This window comes from Orycteropus afer, unplaced genomic scaffold (genome assembly GCF_000298275.1).
Source record: "Orycteropus afer afer isolate SDZICR_OR568_19922 unplaced genomic scaffold, OryAfe1.0 scaffold00042, whole genome shotgun sequence".
In the NCBI taxonomy this organism is placed as follows: Eukaryota; Metazoa; Chordata; class Mammalia; order Tubulidentata; family Orycteropodidae; genus Orycteropus; species Orycteropus afer.
This window is the reverse complement of record NW_006921629.1, coordinates 8,104,430-8,127,762: the sequence shown is the minus strand read 5'-3', so window position 1 is coordinate 8,127,762 and position 23,333 is coordinate 8,104,430. Positions and strand designations below refer to the sequence as shown.

Genomic DNA, 23,333 nt, shown 5'->3' with positions numbered 1-23,333 from the left:
GTTTGAGCCTAAATTTTCCTTGAGAAACTGTATAGTTCTAGGTTTCACATTTAAGTCTTTGATCCATCTGGAGTTCGTTTTTGTGTGAGCAGTTGTTTTGTCTTCCTCTGTTGCAACAAGCTGTCCTTTGTCTATTTTTTTTTCTTTTGAAAGTCTAGAGACTGACCTAATACATGACAAAATAGACTATCAAACATAACTAAAAAAGCACAAACAGCAGAAGATAAACTAGATGACTGGGACCTTCTAAAAATTAAATTCTTCTGCACATCAAAAGACTTCTCCACAAGTGTAAGAAGAGAATAAACAGATTGGGGGAAAATATTCAGCAGCAACATATCAGACAAGGGACTTACCTCTAAAATTTATAGAAAACGTTAACATCTTAATATCAGAAAGACAAAGACAAACAATCCGATTTAAAAATGGGCAGAAGACATGAATAGACACTTCACCAAAGAAGATAATCAGGCAGCCAGCAAGCACATGAAGAAATGTTTGTGATCATTACCATTAGAGAGATGCAAATCGAAACAACAATGAGCCATCATCTCACCTCAGCAATGGTAGTAAAGTTCAACAAGGCAGACAATAAAAATGCTGGCAAGGGTGTGGAGAGATTGGGACTCTCAAACACTGCTGGTGGAACCATAAAATGATACAACCACTGTGGAAAATGGTATGACACTTCCTTTAAAAGTTAGAAATAGAAATGCCACTTGCCCCAGCAATCCTACAACAAGGTATATATTCCAAACAAGTGAGAGCTGGGGCATGAACAGATACATACACATTCATGTTCATTGCAGCACTGTTCACAATAGCAAAGAGATGGAAACAACTAAAGGTCCATCAATGGATGAATGGATAACCAAACTATGCTACATACACACAGTAGGATACCATACAACACTAAAGAATAATGAAGAATCGTCACAATACCTCATAATGTGGATGAACCTGGAGGACATTATACTGAGTGAAATAAGTCAATCACAGAAGGACAGATACTGTATGAGTCTACTATCATAGAAAGTCAAGGGAAGGTTTACACATAGAAGGAAACTTTCTTTTTTGTTTAACAGGAATGAGAGGGGAGGAGAGGAAAAATTGCTAGCTAGGTAAGAGATATGAACTAATTTGGGTGAAGGGAAAGGCAATATACCAAAAGTGAGTGATCAGCACACTAATGCAAAGGAAAAAGAAGACAGGGAGAGATGTCCAAGAGGTACAGAAAACAAAGATAAATACTTTAACATACAAAATACTGCCTTATCAATAATAACAAACATTAACACACTATCTACCTATGGCAGATACATGGGTAGACAGGCAAAATGATTAGGTATGTGTAGGCAAACGGGGGAGCTCTGGTAGCATAGTGGCTAAGGTACTTGACTGCCAACCAGAAGGCTGGTGGTTCAAACCCACCAGCCATTCCTTGGAAGGAAGATGGGGCATTCTACTCCTGTAGTGATACTGCCTCGGAAACCCAAGGAGGGGTTGCTATGAGTCGGGTCTGACTTAACGGCACATAACAACAACATATATAAATTTGGCAGACAAATATTTCTACATACGTATTTTTATGTGCTATATAAGAATGTCCATTTATATAATAGAGCCACAGCCAAATACATTGAAGGAATGAGTCACTAGGCCTGTGAGCTTGGGACCATGGTCATGGGGGACATCAAGCTCAATTGGCACAACATACTGCACAAAAACATTGTTCTATATACTATTTTGGTGAGTAGTGTCTGGGGTCTTAAAAGCTTGAAAACAGCCATCTAAGATGCAACAATTGGTCTCTCCTCTCCAGGAGAAGAGTGAAGAAAATCAAAGACACATGGAAACAATTAGTCCAAGGCCTATATGACCCTGAGACCAGAAGAACTAGATTGTGGCCAGCTACCACTGCCAACCACTCAGAAAGAGATCAAAATTAGAGAGCCTGGATAGAGTGGAAGAAAAATGTAGAACAAAAGTCAAAATCATGAAAAAGACTAGGCTTACTGATCTGATAGAGACTGGTGAAACCTGTGAGTATAGCCCCTAGCCACCCTTTGGGCCTGGGATTGAACTCACTCCCCCATGGCTTGACTTTCAGCCAAACAATAGACAGGCTTACAAGATGAACAATTACGCAGAGAAGTGCACTCCTTAGAAAATCAGCCATGGGAGATCAGAAGGGCAGCATTTGTACAGACGGATAGCTCAGGGGGCAGGAATGAACAGGAAAGAAGGACACAGGGAAAAGGTAACCACAAGGAGGAAGTAGGAAGAGAGCTGTTACATTGTGGGTATGGCAATCAACGTCATGAAACAAAATGTGTATGAAGGGTTGAATGGAAAATGAATTTGCTCTATAAACTTTTACCCAAATAACAATTAAAAAAAAAGTCTAAAGACTGAAAACTTCTATATTCTTGGGCCATTCTTCTTGATCCCTGATCCTGCTTACCAACTCAAGCATGACCTCAAAACCAGTAGAGAAAAATGAGAACCATCAACTAGCCCCACTTTGAAAATTGCCACTGCTACTGAACACCACATTCAAACAGAGCCTCCGACATTTCATGTACATCTCATTCTTTCCTAGATTTAATTTTATTTGAATATAAATTAAGTATATAAAAAAGTATACCAGGAGAACTCTCACTTCTTGCCCCTTCTAATTCCTCCCTGTCACCTATTGTGAACTGTTTTTAATTATTAATTTTTTGTTCATCCTTTCAGTGTTTTCCTTTGCAACTATTAACAACATACAAGTATTTTTTCCTATTTCTCCTTTCTTTCTTACACAAGAAGATTAATATTATACACACTTATCTTTTTTTTTTTTTTTCCCTTGGTTATGTAGTCTGGTATCTCTCTATCAGTACATAGATCTTTCTCATTATTTTCCACAGCTTCATAGCATTCTATTGTGTGGCTATATTTAGTCAGTCACCTATTATTGGACACTTGGGTATTGCTAATTGGTCTTCCAAATAATGTCAAAAAATGAATAACAAGGTACGTCATTATTGTACTGGTCTGGGTATATATGTCAAATAGATTCCCAGAAGTGAGATTACTAGCTTAGAAGGTAACTGCATCTATATTCTTGGTAGGTTTTGTCATCAGGGTTGCACTCTTTTTGCACTCCCACCAGTAATGTAGGAGAGTGGCTATTTCTTTCTCCACATCACCATCACAGTGTATTACCTTCTAGATTTTTGCCAATTTGATAGATGATAAATTACCAGGAACATTACATTTTTTAATCTACATTGGCTATAAAAGATAGAAAGTATCCTGTGAAAGAGACAAATGGATTAAGTAACTGAAAGGGTTTCTGTAGCAAGTTCCTTTTGAAGTCTTAGCCCAACTCACAAGTCAGTGACTTACTTCCCTGCCCCACTCATAGAAGTACATTTGTACTGGTAACCAAATTTGTATTTCATGACCCCGCTGTCAAGCCATAAATGATTATACCAAAGGAAGACAATTAATCTTAGCTAAAGCATTAAGATTCTCTCCACTAAGAATTGGGAATTAGGACTGGAGAGTGGCCACTTGGTGTGTGAGTGGGTCTGGACCTAGGGATGTACATTTAAGAGTTATTGAGTGGCCAGGAGCCCTGGTGGTGCAATGGTTAAGTGCTTGGCTACTAATCAAAAGGTCAGCAGTTGAAACCCGCCAAATGCTCCATAGGAGAAAGACGTGGCAGTCCGCTTCTGTAAAGGAAACAGCATGGGCAGTTCTATTTTGCCCTATATGGTTGTTGTGAGTTGGAATCTGCTCAAAGGCAGTGAGTTTTCATTTGGTTTTTGTTTTGGGTGGTCAGATTCTTCCTCGTGAACTGAGGATACAAAGAGAGTCTGCTTATGAAGAGAGACAGATGAAACAGAAAGCAGAGAGAAACAAAGTCTTGGTGCTCCCCAAGTCCCTGTTCTAGTCTTTTCCTGAAGCCAAACCATATTCCTGCCCTTGAATTGTGCACATTGCTTTATCAGCTACATTTAACTCAAGTTGGTTTCTGTGTCTTGCAATTGAAGAGTAGTAACTAACATAGTTTACTTAAAATGGAACGTTTTTTTCTTTTGGTATATGTCATTGGCACAATGTTAAAGATGAAGGATACAGTTGATTTTTTCATTTCCTCATTAATATCATCTAGGAAAATTTAGAGAGAGACATGTTAGGCTTGAACCCATGCTAATGAGTCATAACTTACTTAGGGGAGCTCTGGTAGCATAGTGCCTAAGGCATTTGACTACTAACCAGAAGGCTGGCAGTTCAAATCCACCAGCCACTCCTCGGAAGGAAGGCTAGGGCAATACCATGGGATACAGAGCAGAGCTGCTCCATTGGGTTTCTTGGCTGGAATATTTATAGAAGTAGATTGCCAGGGCTTTCTTCTTTAGTGCCATTGGATAGGTACAAACCTCCAACCTTTAGGTAAAGAGTCAAATACAAGCCATTTGTACTACCCAGGGACCTTTACAAAAAACAATGTGAATTAGATACTCAACAAAGCAATAGTATACCTTAACTTCTGATTTTTCAAAACTTAACTAATGAGTTGAATAAAGGCCTTATTTAATTTTCACCAATAATAAAAATGGCAGGCTAAAACATATGATTTTATGCAATAAGGAATAATAAGCTTATGCAGTTTTATGTTCCTTATAGTTGAAGACCATCGAGGAAGAGATATACCAACTTGGAGTATAGTTCACCAACTTACTCGTTTCCCTGGCTTGGAATTCTCTCACTTTCCTCCAAGATTTCATCATTTAGTTTCATAACATATTGCTCCGTCTACCTCCCTGGTAGCCGCGTCCTTCTTCCTTCTTCTATCCTTCCCTGTTGTTGTTGCTGTGTGCCGTGGAGTCGGACCCGACTCATAGCGACCCCTCCTTGGGTTTCCGAGTCAGTATCAGTACAGAAGTAGATTGCCCAACCTTCCTTCTGAGGAGTGGCTGGTGGGTTTGTACCGCCAGCCTTCTGGTTAGCAGTCAAGTGCCTTAGGCACTATGCTACCAAAGCTCCTCTATCCTTTCCTACCACAACTCAAAGAACATCAAAAACAAGCAAAACAAAACAAACAAAAACATAAAATGCAGCTGAGATAGAGACAGAACAGAAAGCCATGCTATTGAAACATGTACTGTTAGGAGGATTTAGCCTGGATTTAGTAGAATGTGTTTAAGGAAAGATATGACCTTGGGTGCAGTTGATGAAGTCTATTTAAAATTTAAACTTTGAGCCATGTCAATTGAAGGCCTTGGATTCTGTATGATTAACATAAAATAACTGCGTATAAGGAGTATGCACCTTAGAGCAGACCATCATGCAGCAAGAATAGAATTGGTCCCAAAAAAGAGAATCCAGGCAGAAAGATGTCCCTTATTTACTCCTGACCAAAGGATGCACCAACCTGTCAGTGTGGCAAAATAAAAAGTTAATACCTGGATCCCAGTGACTGTAGTTTTGTGTATAATTATTCTTAAACCCATTAATTCAGAAGTAGACCACAGACTGCTGGAAGCCTAGGCCTACTGAAGGATGTTCCTGAAACACTGACCTTCACAGTAAACTGGAATGTGTTCAGTTGTTTGCATTTGCTTCCGATATATGTGTGGTCAGAGCCTCTAGAACATTCAGGTAGGAGACAGAGTCAGGAAAGAATGTAAGTACAGAAAGGTAAGCTCCTCATTTAGGGTGGCCAACCCCTACATTTTCTTAGGACTGTTCTGGCTTTAGCACTGAAATGGCCCAGGTCCCATATCCCATAAATCAACTCAGTTTCAGGTAAACCAGGATGATTTGACATTTTATATCTTGATCCATGCTGCTCGTATAATCTCTGTAATGAAGTTTTGGAAGTATGCTATGTTGTATACTGCTTTATATAACAAACTGTCACTGCAAGTATCTCTATCCTTTGCCATTAAAGAAATTGTATATAGAAATGCAAAGGAGTGGTTACTATAAAGGTCAGGGTGACAGTTACTTTTAGGAGGGTTATGCTTGAGACAGGGCACATACAGGGCTTCTGCGTTACATTTCTTGATCTAGGTGCTAATTTACAAGGCTTGGTCACCTTATAGTAATTCATTAAGTCACATATTCATTTTGTGTAGTTTTCTATATTTGTTTTAAATGCAACTAAAAATTAGGAAAAAAATTTGAAAAGAAGGAAAGCTTCTGCAATCTTGACTCTTAGCCAACACATTCTGGTAAAACAACTCTTTAGTCTGAAGTAATAGACAAGAACTAGAGAGCAGGGTAGCCTGAAGCTGAACCTACCTTGCCTCTCCCTTGGCGAGTACTTTTGCAAACCCTATACTGCACTTGAACCCCAGATCCTGTGCACAGCCTGCCTTCAGCTCTGTGAACATTCATTCAGAGATGAAACAGCTGAGCTCTGCTTCATGTCAAGGAGGGAACAGGACTCTTGTAGCATCACCACCCAGGGGCTCACCCACATGATTGTAGAAAATAAGACTCGAAGCCTTTGTTGTCAGCTGTCAAATTTCATTTTCTGGTTCCTAAACCCCTGAATGTGAATTCAGCTAAAAGCCTTCTGCCACCATAATGTGCTATCACAGGGTCAGCTTTCTGTCAGTCTATGGTGATAAGTGTCCCAGCATGGAGTCCCTGATGCTCACACAAACATGGCCTCAAGAAGACACAAAAGGCTAGATTACTGTGGTATCATGGTTAAGAACACAGCTTCTGGATGACTGATTTGCTCTGTAAACTTTGACCCAAATTACAATTAAAAGCTTATTTTAAAAAAGACTGCCTGGGTACAGATCTCAGCACTGCCACTTGGCAGCAAGCTTTTATGGCATTTGTCTCTGTTTCCCCACATAAAAAGTGGGGGTTGTAATAGTACCTTTTAACAGGGTTGTTGTCTAGAATCAATAAGCAGAAAGATGTGAAAAAAGAAAGAAAGGAAAGTAATTTTAAATCCTTTTACTGTAGCGATTACTACCCCATTAGGAAACATATACAGGAGTCTTTGTGTAAACTATATAGAGAACTCTTATTTTATGGCATGCATTCACCGATTCTCAAAGCATTTGTTGTGTTTCTTGTTCATGTAATCACAACATAAAGAGTAGGTCTAAATGTTTATATATGACAGAATGATGAATGCAAATGACAATTTGATCCAAGATTCTGGTGCCTAGGGTAAGCAGACTATGAAGCCATGTCAGGGCAAAAATAGAAACCAAGCAAGGTCCAACTGACAAAATCTGTGGAAACAGAAGTGTCAGTCCCTGGAGCCCAAGAGCAAGAAAAGCGGATCTGCATTGATAAGAAGTCAGCCTCCCTCTGTCCCTCTCCCCAGAGTCTTTGGAGGCTCCCCTTACCCCAGGCCATCCTTACTCCTCACTCCATGAACCCCTGCCATACTAAAGGTCTTATCAGTAGTCAACACCAAGGTTTCGAGCTAAGAAAGTTCCTTTCTCTGGTACTTGATGCCCACCCTGTGTAATGGTGGGACCCTGTTTTTCAGGTAGTATTTCTCTCCATGGTTATTCTTACTAAGAATTCCAGTTCAGGCATATAGAAGCCAAGGACCCTAACCATCACATAAAATATTGCTTCCATTTGGAAAATGGGTTCCAAGTTCCAAACTTACAGAAACTTTTTTTTTCTTTTGCGGGGGTTGGGGTGGGGAGGTTTCAGCCATTTGTAGGATTGGCATTTAAAAAATTATGGGCAACTGTAACCTTTGTCTTACAATAAACCGAGAAAAGTTTAGACATACTCTTCTCTCTTTTAGAAGTCCCTAGGTGATGCAAACAATTAAGCACTCTGACTAGCCCAAAGGTTAGCAGTTAGAATCCACCCAGAGGCAACTCAGAAAACAAGCCTGGTGATCTGCTTCCAAAAGATCATAGCCCTAAAAACCCTACGGGGCAGTTCTACTCTGCACAGATGGGGTCACTAGGACTCTAGTTAATCACTAGAGTTAGAGTTGAATTGACTCAATGACAGCTAACAACACCTCTCTTGTAAACTTCTCTTCAAGCAGATTATTGGGCTTTTCTTTATCAAAACAAAGGGAAATTGTAGAGCTCAAAAAGTCCAGAGGCGGGTAGAGAAAGGAACCCCTCTATCTAAAAAGAACACTAAATTTTGATAACCAAATAAGCAAATATATTTGAAATGGTTTTCTTCCATTGCTAAACAAATTAACCAAGCCCACATAATGAAATGAAAACGTATATGCACTGTGTGATAGTTAAGGTTGTGTGTCAACTTGGCAGGGCCATTATTATAAGTGGTTTAGCAGTTAGGATGTAGTCACCCCCATGAGATCTGATATAATGTAATCACTTTGACGAAGAGATCTGCTATGAGAAGCCAGCAAGTTGAAAGGGAATTTCCTTCAAGGTGTGGCCTGCTTCCAACGTACAAGGGAAAGCTCTGGCAAAGCTCTCTGGCTTTTTGCTTAAGATCCTGCATCTGGGTCTTCATTATCTGGACTTGAACTGGTGACCTGCCATATTGCCTGCCAATCTTGGGTTTGGTTGCCTTTGCAACCTGTAAGCCTACCATTTTGCTTGCTGATCTTGGATTCATCAACCTCTGAAGCCAGCAGCCTGGCTTGACTGTTGATCTTGGGTTCATCAGCCCCTGCAGCTACATGAGTCAAGAGGAGCCAATAGCTTGATGTCTGACCCATCGATTTGGAACTTGCCAGCCTCTATAATTCCGTAAGCCATTTCTTTGAGATCAAACTCTCTCTCTCTCTCTCCCCATATATATACATAAACGTCCCCAGTTTTGCTTCTCTACAGAACCCAGCCTCAGATACCCTGTGAAACTGAAACCTGGGAATTTCAGAAGGATCCCTCTGTCAGTGCCTGCTTACTCTTGGCCTGAACACAAGGCAATGCAGTTAGTTTTGCTGGTGGGAGCCCACAGAACCTAGGGATTAAGATTTCTGTTCCTCTTCAAACTTGTATCCAGTGTCTGTAGAACAGACTGACCGGTGCGTGGGTGAGAGAAAAACTGTGCTCCATAGAGGTTTTTTTTTTTTTAATAATTCATTTTGTTGTTGTTGAAATAGACACAGCAGAACATACACCAACTCAACAATGTCTACATCCACAATTTAGTGACATTGGTTACATTCTTTAAATTGTGCAACAATTCTCACCCTCTTTTTCTAACTGTTCCTCCTCCATTAACATAGACTCACTGCCCCCTAAATTGCCTATGTAACCTTTGGAGTTGCTGTTGTCACTTTGATCCCATATAGATAGTTCCTTAAAAGAGCACAGTGCTCAAGGCAGACAGTCTTTGCTTATTGAGCTAAACTATTCTTTGGTTTATAGATGACTTCAGGGGATATTTTTGGTTTAAGGTTTAAAGATAACCTCAGGGCAATTTCTTTTTTTTGGGGGGGGGGCATTGGTTAGCCAGGGTGAATGCATAGAGTTTTCAATAATTGATGTTTTGGAAGTAAATTGCCAGTCCTTTCTTTCAAGGCACCTCTAGGTGGACCCCAACATTTCTGTCAGCAGCCAAGTGCACATTGACTATTTGTACCACCTAGGACTCCTCAAACTTGTACAGGGAACAAAACAGCCATTTCCAGTATCAGTGTTAAAGTGATACAAATGGTAAAATTTGTCTTCTGTAATGAGTTGTCTTTAGGGAGTTAGTGGAGCGGATTCTCAGCATTTAAAACAAGTCTGAGCCTCTCTCAACACATATTTTCACATTCTGAGTTAGGCAACAAAACTAAACAACATAAAAAATCCCAAATGAACCAGTGCTCACTACATTTAAAATTATTTCTGTCAATATGTAAATGTTTCAAACATTTGTCCTTATGATTCATTTTGAAGAAAGGAGATACAAGATAAGGCAGGTGGAAGAAATTGAAAACTCATGAGCTCCAGAAGAGTTTGCCAAAGAAAACCTGTACCACCGAAGACTCGTTTTTCTTTTATTATGTATCCCTCAGCAGCAATGAACATAATCATTTATAATATTTTGCACCTGTTCATTGCTTTCTCAATTTTTTTCAGTCCTTAATTTGCTTATATTTTGATGCTCCCATTCCCTGATCCTCAGCAACTCCAGAATACACACACACACACACACACAGATAGATGCCTGCATCCACAGGAAAACACCCATACAACGCTGCACCACGTGTCTTTAAGGGTAAGAAATACAACTTCTAATTTTGACATTGCTCCTGGCACAGTATTCATTATATACTTAGTAACGAAGAGACTAGATATAAACATTGTAAAATAGCAACTTTTGGTTTTCGTTTACAAGAATAAAACAAAAAAAAGCAGAGAAATATTATTGTCACCTGTTCATTTACCCATCAGAAAACAAATACATCACAAAAATGATACTCATATGGAGGCATCTGGGACCTTTCATTCTCTCCATTTCTTTCTTTCTCTATATTAATTATCACTCAATGACTGTTTTCTCCAAGCATACTCCCTCCTGAGTGCTAATTACACTGCTCATTACAAATGATTGGAGGGGCAAGCGCATAACATAGTACCTCCACTGGGTGGCACCTGTGTGTAATAGCTTGAATTTAAGCATGACATAATCAGATTTTTTTCCAGTTTCATTAAATGCTGATAAAGTAGCCTTAAAGCCCATCCTTTTATAAAGTAAGTGTTCCAAACACTATTTCTATGCATATGAGATGGCTCAACAATTTGTTGATCAATGAATACTTCTGTACAAGATACACTTTCTTGGTTTCTGTCCAAGACACAGCTGCCTATAATGAAAATGCCTGAGTATATATGTACTACTTGCATTTCAGGAAGAGAAGTTGCAGAAAGGCAGGAAAACTAATTCTCATTTCTCATATAGCCCAAGTCATGAATTAAAACAAAATAACATACCATAAATGTTCACACAATCAAAGGAGAAAATGGGCAAGGGTGATGTATACCTAATAACACCTGATGTATATTCATTAGCATTCTCTATAATACCTTTTTGATAGGGCCCCAACCTAACTTCCTTCTCTCATCCTTTTGCATTTCTATACCTCATGTACTAGTTAAAATGATTATATATTACCATGTAGACAAACAATACTCTTGCAGGCCTTTATGCCTTTTTAACGAGCAGTTCCTCTGCCTTTCTGGAAAGTCCTTCTCCCTTTTCTATATCTGTCCAGTTCCTTAAGACCCAGCTATGGTTTATTATCTGGGACTTACTGGCTCATCCACTCCATTGGTGCTACTCATTCCTTCTCTGGGATTCCCTGATGGAGTATAATCATCTATAATTATGTGCTTGTTTGTCCACTCACTTACTCTATAACCCCAATACCTGGTAGATACAGCAAAAACTGGCCATTATCAAGTTCAAAAAATTTTATTTCGCTAGTTCAGACACACGTTATTGCAAGGTCAGGCTGAAGTCTGCCATGGAGAATGAGAACCAATTGTTATCATGTGGAGGATTAATTTACTACATGTTCTATGATTCCATTTACAGGAAATGTCCAGAATAGGCAATGCTAAAGAGACAGGAAGTAAATTAGTGCTTGCCTAGGGCTGGAGGTTTGAACAGAAATGGGGTTTGAAGAGAAATACTAATTGAATTGATACAGGGTTTCCATTTGGAGTGATGAAAATGTTCTAAAATTAATTACTGTATTGGTTGTACAACTTTGTAAATACACTAAAAAACCATTGGATTATGTACTTTAAATGAGAGAATGGTATGGTTCATACAGAATGTATGGCATAGTGAGGGTGAATAGTGGCTCTCAAAAGTATCAGGACCGAGTTCCTAGGACCTATAAACATAATGTCTCATATATGAAAAGAGTCTTTGCAGATGTGTCGGTAAGGATTTTGAGATGGAGAGATTATCCTGGATTATCTGGGTAGATCCTAAATGCAGTAACACGTATCCTTACAACAGACAGGAGGAGGAAGATTTCTCTGACAGAAGAGGAGGAGGCAGTGTGAACACAGAGATTAGTGATGCAGCCACAAGTCAAGGATGCCACCAGCCACCAGCCACCAGAAGCTGGAACTGGCAAGGTACGGGTTCTCCACCGACCTTCAGGAGGGAGGGTAGCCCTGCTGACATCTTAATTTTGGCACAGTGATACTGATTTTGGACTTCTGGCATCCAAAACTAGGAGAAAATAAAGTTTTATGGTTTTAAGCCATCACGTTTGTGATAATTTGTTACAGCAGTTACAGGAAATAATTCAACATGTAAATTATAACTCAACAGAGCTGTCACCAAATTAAAAAGAAGAAAGTGTTAATGTCTCCACAACTATGTAGATTTTTTTGTTCAGTTATTTTTATAATAATTTTTCTCTTATATATTCTATTTGGACATTCTATAAGAGAGAAACCGTCTTAAGAGAGTGCTTTCATCTTTATTAATTTTGAACTTTACAAATATAAATTTTAACATTTACGATTAAATATTAAAAATAGTCTTGGTTCCATTAAATAATAATAAATTGTGACATCTGCTCACTTTTGTTTGCTTGCTTGCTTATTTTCAATTACCTGGTATTACTTTAACAATTCTTTTACTTTCATCTCTCTTTGGCACTTTTTATTAAGTAGCAACATAAAGTTGAATAGCATTTTTCCACTTAAGGAAAAAATATCAAACATGAGATGGACCATTGATTCAGTAACAGATTTTGGGGGTTGGGAAGAGGGAGAAGAATACTATTTACTCAAATGTACACAGTGATTGCAATGCATCCTGATTTCAAAAATGCAAAAACAATTGGGGAGTATTGATTTGGGTAAAGGAAAAGGCAATATACCAAAAGTGAGTGACTAACACAAATAACACTGAGGAAAAGGAAGACACAGAGAATAAAAAAAAAAAAATTGGGGAAATATAATGGTTGGATTGTTTGGTATGATTTGATATAAGAGTCCTCATCTCTTAATAGGGAGATTTAGCTCTTTTATATTTGTTAAATTTTACAGTGTATAAATATATTGTATTTTATTCTTCCTGTTTTTTATTTTTACTTCTTTTTTGTTTCTGTGCATTGTTACATGTTTTGGATGCATCATAATTTGGAAGACAGATGCTGCATTTACTTTATCAATATCAGCTAGGTTTGCTTTTTATAAGCATGTTTTAACAGTTTAAAACCTTTATTTTATAAATGTTAGAATCAACCACGAAAATGCCTTTAAGAAGAAATCTCCCTCCTCTTCCCATTTCAGATAAAGTTTGGCACAATTTTGCTTCTTTACTCCTCCCTAATTTATTTATATTATATATTACTTCTTTTGAGAATAATTTGATATTTTACTTACTCTATAACTAGATTTACAACAATATTTGATATCTTCTTTCATCTGGTTTCATGTTTACCACCAGTTCCTTTTTTTAATTCACCAGTTCTTCTTTTTTTAAAAATAATATTTTATTATGTTTAAGGTGAAAATTTACACAGTAAATTAGGTTCCCATTTAACAATTTCTATGCAAATTATTCAAGGATATTGATAACAATTTTTCACATCTCATCAATCTCATTCATTCTATTCTGGTTGTATCATTTCCAGTACTCTAGTTTCCCTGCCCCTTAACTTCTCATCTTTACTTTGGAGCAACTTTTAACATTTAGTCTCATATAGATGATTTTTAATGAAGATCATCACTCGTGTGATAGTCTTTATTTTATGAGCTAATCTGTTATTTAGCTAAAAGATAACCTTAAGGGATAATATTGGTTTAAGATGTAAAGACATCTCAGGGCAATAGTCTCAGGGAGTCCTCTTATCTTAACCAGTCTGAAAAGTCTGGGCTTTTTAAGAATTTGAGTTCTGTTCCACATTTTTCTCTCATTCTATCAGGATCCATCTGTTGTGGCCCTGAGCAGGACAGTTGGTAGTAATAGCAGGGCACCATCTAGTTCTTCTGGTCACAAGGTAGATGAAACTGTGGTTCGTGTAGACTATGAGTCCTATATACTACTTTCTTCTCTGAGTCTTTGGTTTCCTTCTTTCTCTTTTGTTGTGGACAAGTAGAGACTAACACTTAGATGGTGACTCACAAGCTTTTAAAACCTCAGACACAGCTCACCATACTGGAACACAGAACGTACACTTTATGAACTATATTGTCAATTAACTATGTTGTCCAACAAGACTATGATCCTCAGCCTTCAAATCCAGAAAACCAATCTCATCAGGTGTTTGGTTATGTTTAAGAAGTATCCATAACTGTGTCCTCTATTGGATATACATGCATGCATATACATACCTGTTTGTATATTTTCCCACAGATATATCTATCTGTGTACACATGTATGCACATATTCATACCCATACACAGACATCTGTATACATATTTATGTAATCACAACAAATCAATAGGTAAGATAAGCACAAGACATGAACAGATAATTCAGAAGAATAAATTTTAAAATTACATTAAATTGTTTAACCTTCCTTACTAGTCATCAAAAAGATACTTATTTGTTTTAAAAAAATCGTCAACAAATTGCAGAGGTTTCTTATATTCAATAATGCCCATTGTTGGTGAGAATATACTTTGAGAGCTCTCCTACATTGCTGGAGGGAAAATAAATCCGTACAATCTAGAGCATAATTTGACAAAGTTGTTGTTGTTATGTGCCGACGAGTCAGACCCGACTCATAGTGACCCCTCCTTGGGTTCCAAGGCGGTATCACTACGGAAGTAGGATTGCCCAACCTTCCTTCCTGAGGAGTGGCTGGTGGGTTTGAACTGCCAGCCTTCTGGTTAGCAGTCAAGTGCCTTAGGCACTATGCTACCAGAGCTCCTGACAATAGACATCAAAATCCTTCCAATATTCATATTCTTTGACCTAGTAATTCAATTTCTATAAATCTAGTCTAAGGAAATTATTAGCTGCAAAAAAATTGTATGTTGGTCTTCATCTTATCATATTTATAGTGAAGAATGAGAAAGAATATGTCCAACAATAAAGTAATTATTAAATAAATTATAATATAACCATTTAATGGAATATTATATAGTCATTAAAAATCATGTTTTAAGGACCAAGATGAAGTAGATTAACATCTCCCTATTCTTCCTACTGAAGTACAGCTAAGAACCCTGGATATTAGCTACAAAATAAACTTAAGAAGACTATAGAAGTTATCTTGACCATGGGAATCATCAGAGTAAAACAAGGAGAAATAGAGGAAAGTACTGTTCAAAATAATATAAAAATATAAAAGTTTGCTATGGAACACTTAGGATTCTGGTACCATTAAATTACTAATTTCACGATAATAGAATAATACTTTCTCAGTGCAGTGTAATGTTGACTTTGGAACCAAATTATCTGACTACAAATCTCCCCAGCTCCACTGGTTGTGAGACCTTGTGCAGGTTACTTAACCTCAGTGTCCTCGTCTGTAGAAGTAGGGCTGTAATAGTATCTGCCTTACAGGGTTGCTGAAAAGATTGCCTTAATTAATATATGAATATCTTAGGACAATCCCTAACCCATAGAAAATGCTTTGTAAGTTTTAGCTCTCGTTATTATTTTTATAACTGTATTTCATTGAGTTTAAAACCCAAAAACCAAACCCACTGCTATCAATTCTAACTCAAAGCAGCCCTATAAAACGGTAGAATTTCCCCAGGGGGTTTCCAAGGTTATAAATCTCTACAGAAGCACACTGTCACATCTTTCTCCTAAGGAGGGGCTGGTAGGTTCAAACAGCTGACCTTTCTGTTAGTAGCCGAGTGTTTTAATCACTGTGCCACCAGGGGTCCTTTTCATTGACTCGGAGAGGCTAGCTTTTCTTGATTTTACCAGGTGACAGTGGGAGTTTTTCATATCTTCACACCAAAAGACAATTGAAACTGGTAAAATAATATGATTCAAATATTGAATAATGTAACTTCTTACTTGAGTAAATTCCTTTTTGTTCAATTTTGGTTCCATTGAGTCAGTAATCTTCAGTTCTTTGCAATGTGATTCTAATGATGGAATAAAGATTATTCGAAAGTTAATATAGTTATAATACATTCATATTTTATACTTATAATGGCTTTAAAAAAAGAAAATTATTTCTTAGTTCATCAGTGCTTACCATAAAGTAATTGATATACAGTTGGGTGACATTCTAAGTACTACAAAATTATTGTTTTTACTGATGTTTATTTTACCAAACAATTCCTACACTAAAAAGACTGAGCTTACATTTTAATGACCAGGTTAGGATAAAGCAGAAATACTTATGTATATTAATAATGTAAAAGACAGCCGTATGCTTCTCTGATGCTTGGCCTCAGGGTCAACTCTGCTTACTCTCCTCTTTGGACGAAGACCTGGGGCCCTTTTTGGGTGGCCAAAGGACTAAGTAAAATATTCTTTTGTTTGACTTAATAAATAAATAAATAATGTAGAAGACAACAATTGTTTCTGTTGGTTTGCCTATCTATGCTAGCAGGTTCTAAAACACAATACCTCTATAAACTTCCTTTCTAAAAATTTTCTTTTGTCTTTAATGCTTCTTAAATTAAAAAGTAATAGATTAATGTGCCCTCTTAGTAAAAGATTCAAACAATTCAGAAATGTAAACAGGAAAGTCAATCTTTCATGGATCCACTGGGATTGGAGGAACCCTTGAATCTACTGCCCTGAGATGATAATATTTAAGCTTTGAACCAAATGAAACTATCCCATGAAGGCATTTTTAAACTAAACATCAGATTAACTCAACGAGTAAAGAATGTTTCTCTAGAGGAGTGTGCTCTTTTAAATGATTGTCTTTATAAGATCAAATTGACAACTGGGGAAAAAAAATTCACTGCCGTCGAGCCGAATTCAACTCATAGCGACACTCCTTAGGTTTTGGAGGCAGTATCACTAGATAGATCTCCCTATCATCCTCCCAAGGAGTGGCTGGTGGTTTTGAATTGCCAGCCTTCTGCTTAGCAGTCAAATGCCTTAAGCACTACACTACCAGAGACAACATTAACTCTAAAACACAGAGCAGAAGTTTAGAGGACACACAGTCTAATTTAATGGTGGTGAAACAATATAGGGAGAGACAACGAGAATGGTCACATAGTATGAAGAATGCAGCCAATGTCACTGAACTGTATGTGCAGAAAATGTTGAATGGCTATATGCTTGTAATCTATATTTTCACACCCACACCCACACCCACACACAATCGACCTTTCCTTTACCCTCTGCCAGCACATACTCCCCTTTGCCCCAGAAGTAATAACCACTGTCAACAGTTGTCATCCTTCCGGTAACTTTTCTCTATGCATTTACGTTGTATATGTGTACATACACACTTTGATCTTTTTATGCATAAATATGATCATATTGATCTACAACTTGCTTTTTATCACTTCACCACTCATAGATCTCTTCAAATAGGTTCTGGAGCTCAGTGGGGAGAAGTTTAGAGTATAGACAGTCTTAATTTAATGGTGGTGAAACAATATAGGTAGAAGTTTGGAATAGGAATATGAGTTGGGAATCATAAGCATTTATATACTAGCTGAAGTGACAGGTTTGTATGAGAAAGTCCAAAGAGTGTGTATAATGTGTAGAATGAGAAGAAAGCCAAAAAGGAAACCCTAGAAAACAGTACTTAAGGTGCAAGTAAAAGAAGAACCAAGATCAAAAATAGAAGAAATAAAAGCAGGGGAAAGTGACAACACAGAAGCCAAGAAAAAAGAATTTCAAGAATAATGGAGTGATCAATAATGGTGAATGTGGCAGTTATTCCAATTAACAATTTTTAAATGTCCATTTAATATGACAATTATGTGATCTTTATTGACCTTACTAAGAGACAGCACACATATTATATGGAAGCTCATGATGAAAAAGCTAATGCTTGGGCTTTCCTCTCCTACTTCTCCTAGCAGTAGCCCCTCTGTCTATTGTGGACTAGCACAAGGGCACAGTCACTCTTGAAAGTGCCTAAGGCACTTGACTGCTAACCAGAAGGCTGGCGGTTCAAACCCACCAGCCACTCTTCCGAAGGAAGATGGGGCAATCTACTTCCATAGTGATACTGCCTTGGAAACCCAAGGAGGGGTCACTATGAGTCAGGTCCGACTTGACGGCACATAACAACAACAACAATTATGAGATGTCAGTTACTGTTGTCCTAAGATAACTGTAAAAATTTTCATATAAGCTTATGCATTGGATTCTGATATCCCAACCCAGATCTAGCCCCTGATGTTGTTGTTGTTAGGTGCCATCGAGTAAGCTCTGACTCATAGTGACCCTACATACAAAAGAATGGAACACAGCCCAGTCATGGGCCATCCTCAGAATCCTTGCTATACCTGAGCCCATCTTTGCAGCCACTGTGTCAATCTATCTTGTTGAGGGTCTTCCCCTTTTTTGCTGACCCTCTTCTTTACCAAGCATGATATCCTTCTCCAGAAAATGGTCCAGTCTGACAACATGATCAAAGCACGTGAGACAAAGTCTGGCCATTCTCACTTCCAAGGAGCACCCTGGATGTACTTCTTGCAGGACAGATTTGTTGGTTTTATGGTAGTCCACGGATTTTCAGTATTCAAAGGCATCAACTCTTCTTCAGTCTTCCTTATTCGTTGTCCAGCTTTCACATGCATATGAGGTGATTGAATATACCATGACTTGAGTCAGGCACACCTTAGTCTTCAAAGTGACATCTTTGCTCCTTAACACTTTAAATAGGTCTTTTGCAGCAGATTTTTCCAGTACAATATGATGTCTTATTTCTTGACTGCTGTTTCCATGGGTTTTGATTGTGGATCCAAGTAAAACGAAATCCCTGACAACTTCAATCTTTTCTCCACTTATTGTCATGTTACTTAACAGTCCAGTTGTGAGGATTTTAATTTTATTTATGTTGAGGTGTAATCTGTACTGAAGGCTGTAGCCTTTGATCTTCATCAGGAAGTGCTTCGAGTCATCTTCATTTCTCAGCAAGCAAGGTTGTGTCATCTGCATATCACAGGTTGTTAATGAGTCTTCCTCCAATCCTGATGCCACATTCTTCTTCATATAGTTCAGCTTCTTGGATTATTTGCTCAGCATACAGATTGAATAAGTATGGTGAAAGAGTAGAACCATGATGCACACCCTTCCTAATTTTAAACCATTTGGAGCCCCTTGTTCTGTTCAAATGACAGCCTCTTGGTCTATGTACAGGTGCCACATGAGTACAATTTAAGTGTTCTGGAATTCCCATTCTTCTCATTGTTATCCATAATTTATGATCCACACAGTCAAATGCCTTTGCACAGGTAATAAAACACAGATAAACATCTTTTGGATATTCTTTGCTTTCAGCCAAGATCTATCTGACATCAGCAACAATATTCCTTCTTCCATGTCCCCCTTCTGAATCCAGCTTGACTTTCTGGAAGTTCTTTGTCAATATACTGCTGCAACAGTTTTTGCATTATCTTCAGCAAAGTTTTACTTGTGTGTGATATTAATGATACTGTTCTATAATTTTCACATTCTGTTGGATCACATTTCTTTGGAATGGGTACAAATTTTGATCAGTCAGTTGGCCAGGTAGCTGTCTTCCCAATTTGGCATAAACAAGTAAGTACCTCCAGTGTTGCATCCATTTGTTGAAACATCTCAATGGGTATTCCATCAATTCCTGGAGTCTTGTTTTTTGCAATTCCTTCAGTGCAGCTTCAACTTCTTCCTTCAATACTATTGGTTCTGGATCACATGCTACCTCCTGAAATAGTTGAGCATTGAGCAATTCTTTTTGGTGCAATGACTCTGTGTATTCCCTTCATCTTCTTTTGATGCTTCCTGCATCATTCAATATTTTGCCCATAGAATCTTTCAATATTGCAACTTGTGGCTTGACTTTTTTCTTCAGTTCTTTCAGCTTGATAATGCTGAGTGTGTTCTTCCCTTTTTTGTTTTCTAACTCCAGGTCTTTCCACATTTCATTATAATACTTTACTTTGTCTTCTCGAGTTGCCCTTTGAAATCTTCTATTCTGCTTTCTTATCTTGTCATTTCTTCCATTCACTTTAGCTACTCTCCATTCAAGAGCAAATTTCACAGTCTCTTCTGACATCCATTTTGGTCTTTTCTTCCTTTCCTGTCTCTTTAATGACTGTTTGCTTTCTTTGTGTATGATTTTCTTTATGCCATCCCACAACTTGTCCTGTTTTCAGTCATTGTTGTTCAATGCCTCAAATCTATTCTTCAGATGGTCTCTAAATTCAGGTGGGATATAATCAAGGTCATATTTTGGCTTTTGTGGACTTGTTTTAATTTTCTTCAGCTTCAACATGAACTTGCATATAAGCAATTGATAGTCTGTTCCACAGTCAGCTCCTAGCCTTGTTTAGCTGAAGATATTGACCTTCTTCATCATCTCTTTCCACAGATGTAGTTGATTTGATTCCTGTGTATTCCATCTAGTGAGGTCCATGTGTATAGCCACCACACCACTTACATTGTTGAAAAAAGGTATTTACAGTGAATACGTTGTTGGTCTTGCAAAATTCTGTCATGCTATCTCCAGCATCATTTCTATCATCAAAGCCATATTTTCCAACTACTGATGATTCTTCTTGGTTTCCAACTTTCACATTCTAATCACAAGTAATCATCAATACATCCTGATGGCATGTTTGATCAATTTCAGACTGCAGAAGTTGGTAAAAATCTTCAATTTCTTCATCTTTGGCTTAAGTGGTTAGTGTGTAAATTTGAATGATAGTAGTAGTAACTGGTGTTTCTTATAGGAGTATGGATATTATCCTATCACTGACAGCATTGTACTTCAGGATAGATCACATATTCTTTTTGACAATGAATACAATGCCAAAGCAAAAAATAACCCCAAACCTACTGCCATCAAGTTGATTCTGACCCATTGGGTTTCCAAGGCTGTCAATCTTTACAGAAACAGATTGCCTCATCTTCCTCCCATAGAGCAGCTGATGGGTTTGAACCACTGACGTTTTGGTTAGAAGGCAGTTGCCTTACCCACTGCACCACTAAAATTCCTTTGAATGCAACACCATTCCTCCTCAATTTATCATTCCTGGCGTAGTAGACCATATGACTCTGCTTCAAAATGGCCAATACCAGTCCATATCAGCTCACTAATGCCTAGGATATCCATCTTCATGTGTTCCGTTTATTTTTGACAACTTCCAGTTTTCCTAGATTCATACTTCATACATTCCACAGTCTGATTATTCATGGATGTTTGCAGCTGTTTCTTCCCATTTTGAGTTGTGTCTCAGCAGCAATTGGAGGTCCTGAAAGCTTTACTCTATCCATGTCATTAAGGTCAACTCTACCTTGAGGTAGAGTTGTATTTTGAGTGCCTTACAACCCAAGGGGCTCATCTTCCAGCACTATATCAGACAATGTTTCAGTGCTATTCATAAAGTTTTCCTGTAATATATCAGACACTGTTTCACTGTTATTCATACAGTTTTTCATTGGCCAATTTTTTCAGAAATGGATAGCCCCTTCCTTCTTCCCAGTCTGTCTTAATCTGGAAGCTCCACTGAAACCTGTCCATGATGGGTGACCCTGCAGGTATATGAAATACTGGTGGCATAGCCTCCAGCCTCACAACAACATGCAAGCCACCACAATACAACAAATGACAGACAAGTGGTGGACTACACTATACAAGCTTTAAATAACATTTCCCTCGGTATTGAGTCTTCATTTAAATTCAGCCTCTTCTCTGTCTGAAAAAAGAAAAAGAAAAAGAAAAAGAAACAAAGAAAGAAAAGGAAAAAGAAAAACAGTACAGTAATAGGCTTACCAAGCTGGAAATCTGGATTTTGAAAAAAGTCTTGAAGAGCATTCTGAATCTGTAAATTAGAGAAAAGAGACTATATATTATTCCTCAATTACCACATTCATGTCTACCTATTTTAGATTAAAAGTAATCTATGGTTTTTCTATTTAAATCCTAGGTGATCCTTTTAATCCAGGGCAGAAATAGTAACAACTCATATTTAATTTATAGAATACTTCAAGATGTATAAGTAAATCCCCAAACTTGAAGTGTTTGGCATAACTAAACTGGCTGAAACAGGTCCAGATTAGATTCCATTTTACTTTAGACACTGTTTTATTTCCCTTAGCTTTATTTTTACTTTTTACCTGCAGTTGGACTCCTGTAAAAGTTCACCTGGCCTTAGCAAATCAGGGTGGGGGTCAGGAATGTGGTTGGGCTGTTCCAGGACATCTACTACCCCCTCCTTTCCTTGCAAAACCTGTTCTCAGAAAGAATGGTTATGTCCAGCCCCCTGTAAAACTAACTTTGTGAAAATGCTTATGCATGCTGGCCCCAAGATGTCTGAAGATTAGAAAAACAGTTATTTTGAAATACTTATCGTCTTTCAACTAAAATGCTGGGGCCTATGATAACCTCATGACTGATTACACAAAGCTCTGTAAATATTAGCGTATCAGAATATTGCCTGTTACTTCCCAATATTTCTGTATTTAAAATATTCTCTGACTTCAGCTCACTGGAATATGGTGATTTCCCCTGTATGCTGTCCAGTTCAAACTATTCTATTGTTCAAAAAACCTTGCTATTTATGCTTTTATAGAGTGTTAAATCTTTTATTTGACAACATTTCTGGTGTCAGAAGTGAGATTTTGAATCCAAGTTCCACTTTCTTCATGTCGTAGCTCTTTGAATTTTATCAAAGATCTGTTTCTGTCCCCAATTCTCCTTTAGCAAAATGCCAGTTTGAATTTGTGGTTAACCAGATTTTGTAGGGTTGTTGCTAAGGTTCTTCAAAATCTCTTAAGTCACAAGAAATGTAGGCACAGATCTGAGTAAATAAAAGCCTTTAGGGCACTTGCCATCAACTGAAAAACACTTATGAGATGGACCAGATGCACTAGGCTGCCCACTAGTTACAAGAAAACTCTCACACAACAAAGGCACACTGTAAAACAGAACACAGACCAAACCCTGCAGCAAATCCCTCATGAGAATTTTTGTCTGACTCCGGGGAAACCAAACATTCAGCGTATATGTTTTAGGTTGTGCACATACCATTTTATTTCTATTTTGTATGTGCATTTTGATCTCTCTTTCTGGTAAATGAGGAATGCAATGTCTAAGGGCAATTTGGAGTCACCCTCTGGGACTCTCGCCCACTACATGAACAAGCACTTTGGTCCTATGCTGGGCATTTTAAAAATCAGTTTTCCCTATCACTAACTTTATATGGAAAGGAAGGAGACCTCGGATAAGCAAAGCACTACTGAAGAAGAAAAACAAAGTAGGAGGTCTCACATTGCCGGATCTCAAAACCTACTATACA

General features: G+C 37.9%; 1 protein-coding gene across 1 annotated transcript in view; it reads right to left on the bottom strand.

The window, feature by feature from the left end:
- The window catches only part of EFCAB5 (EF-hand calcium binding domain 5), a 177,094-nt gene that overhangs the window by 109,567 nt on the left and 44,194 nt on the right, over positions 1–23,333 (bottom strand). The window contains exons 6-7 of the mRNA XM_042780486.1: positions 21,809–21,857; positions 15,922–15,992 (exon numbers count right to left, since the gene is read on the bottom strand). Coding sequence (XP_042636420.1) covers positions 15,922–15,992; positions 21,809–21,857 — 120 coding nt within the window. The remainder of the gene's footprint in view (positions 1–15,921; positions 15,993–21,808; positions 21,858–23,333) is intronic.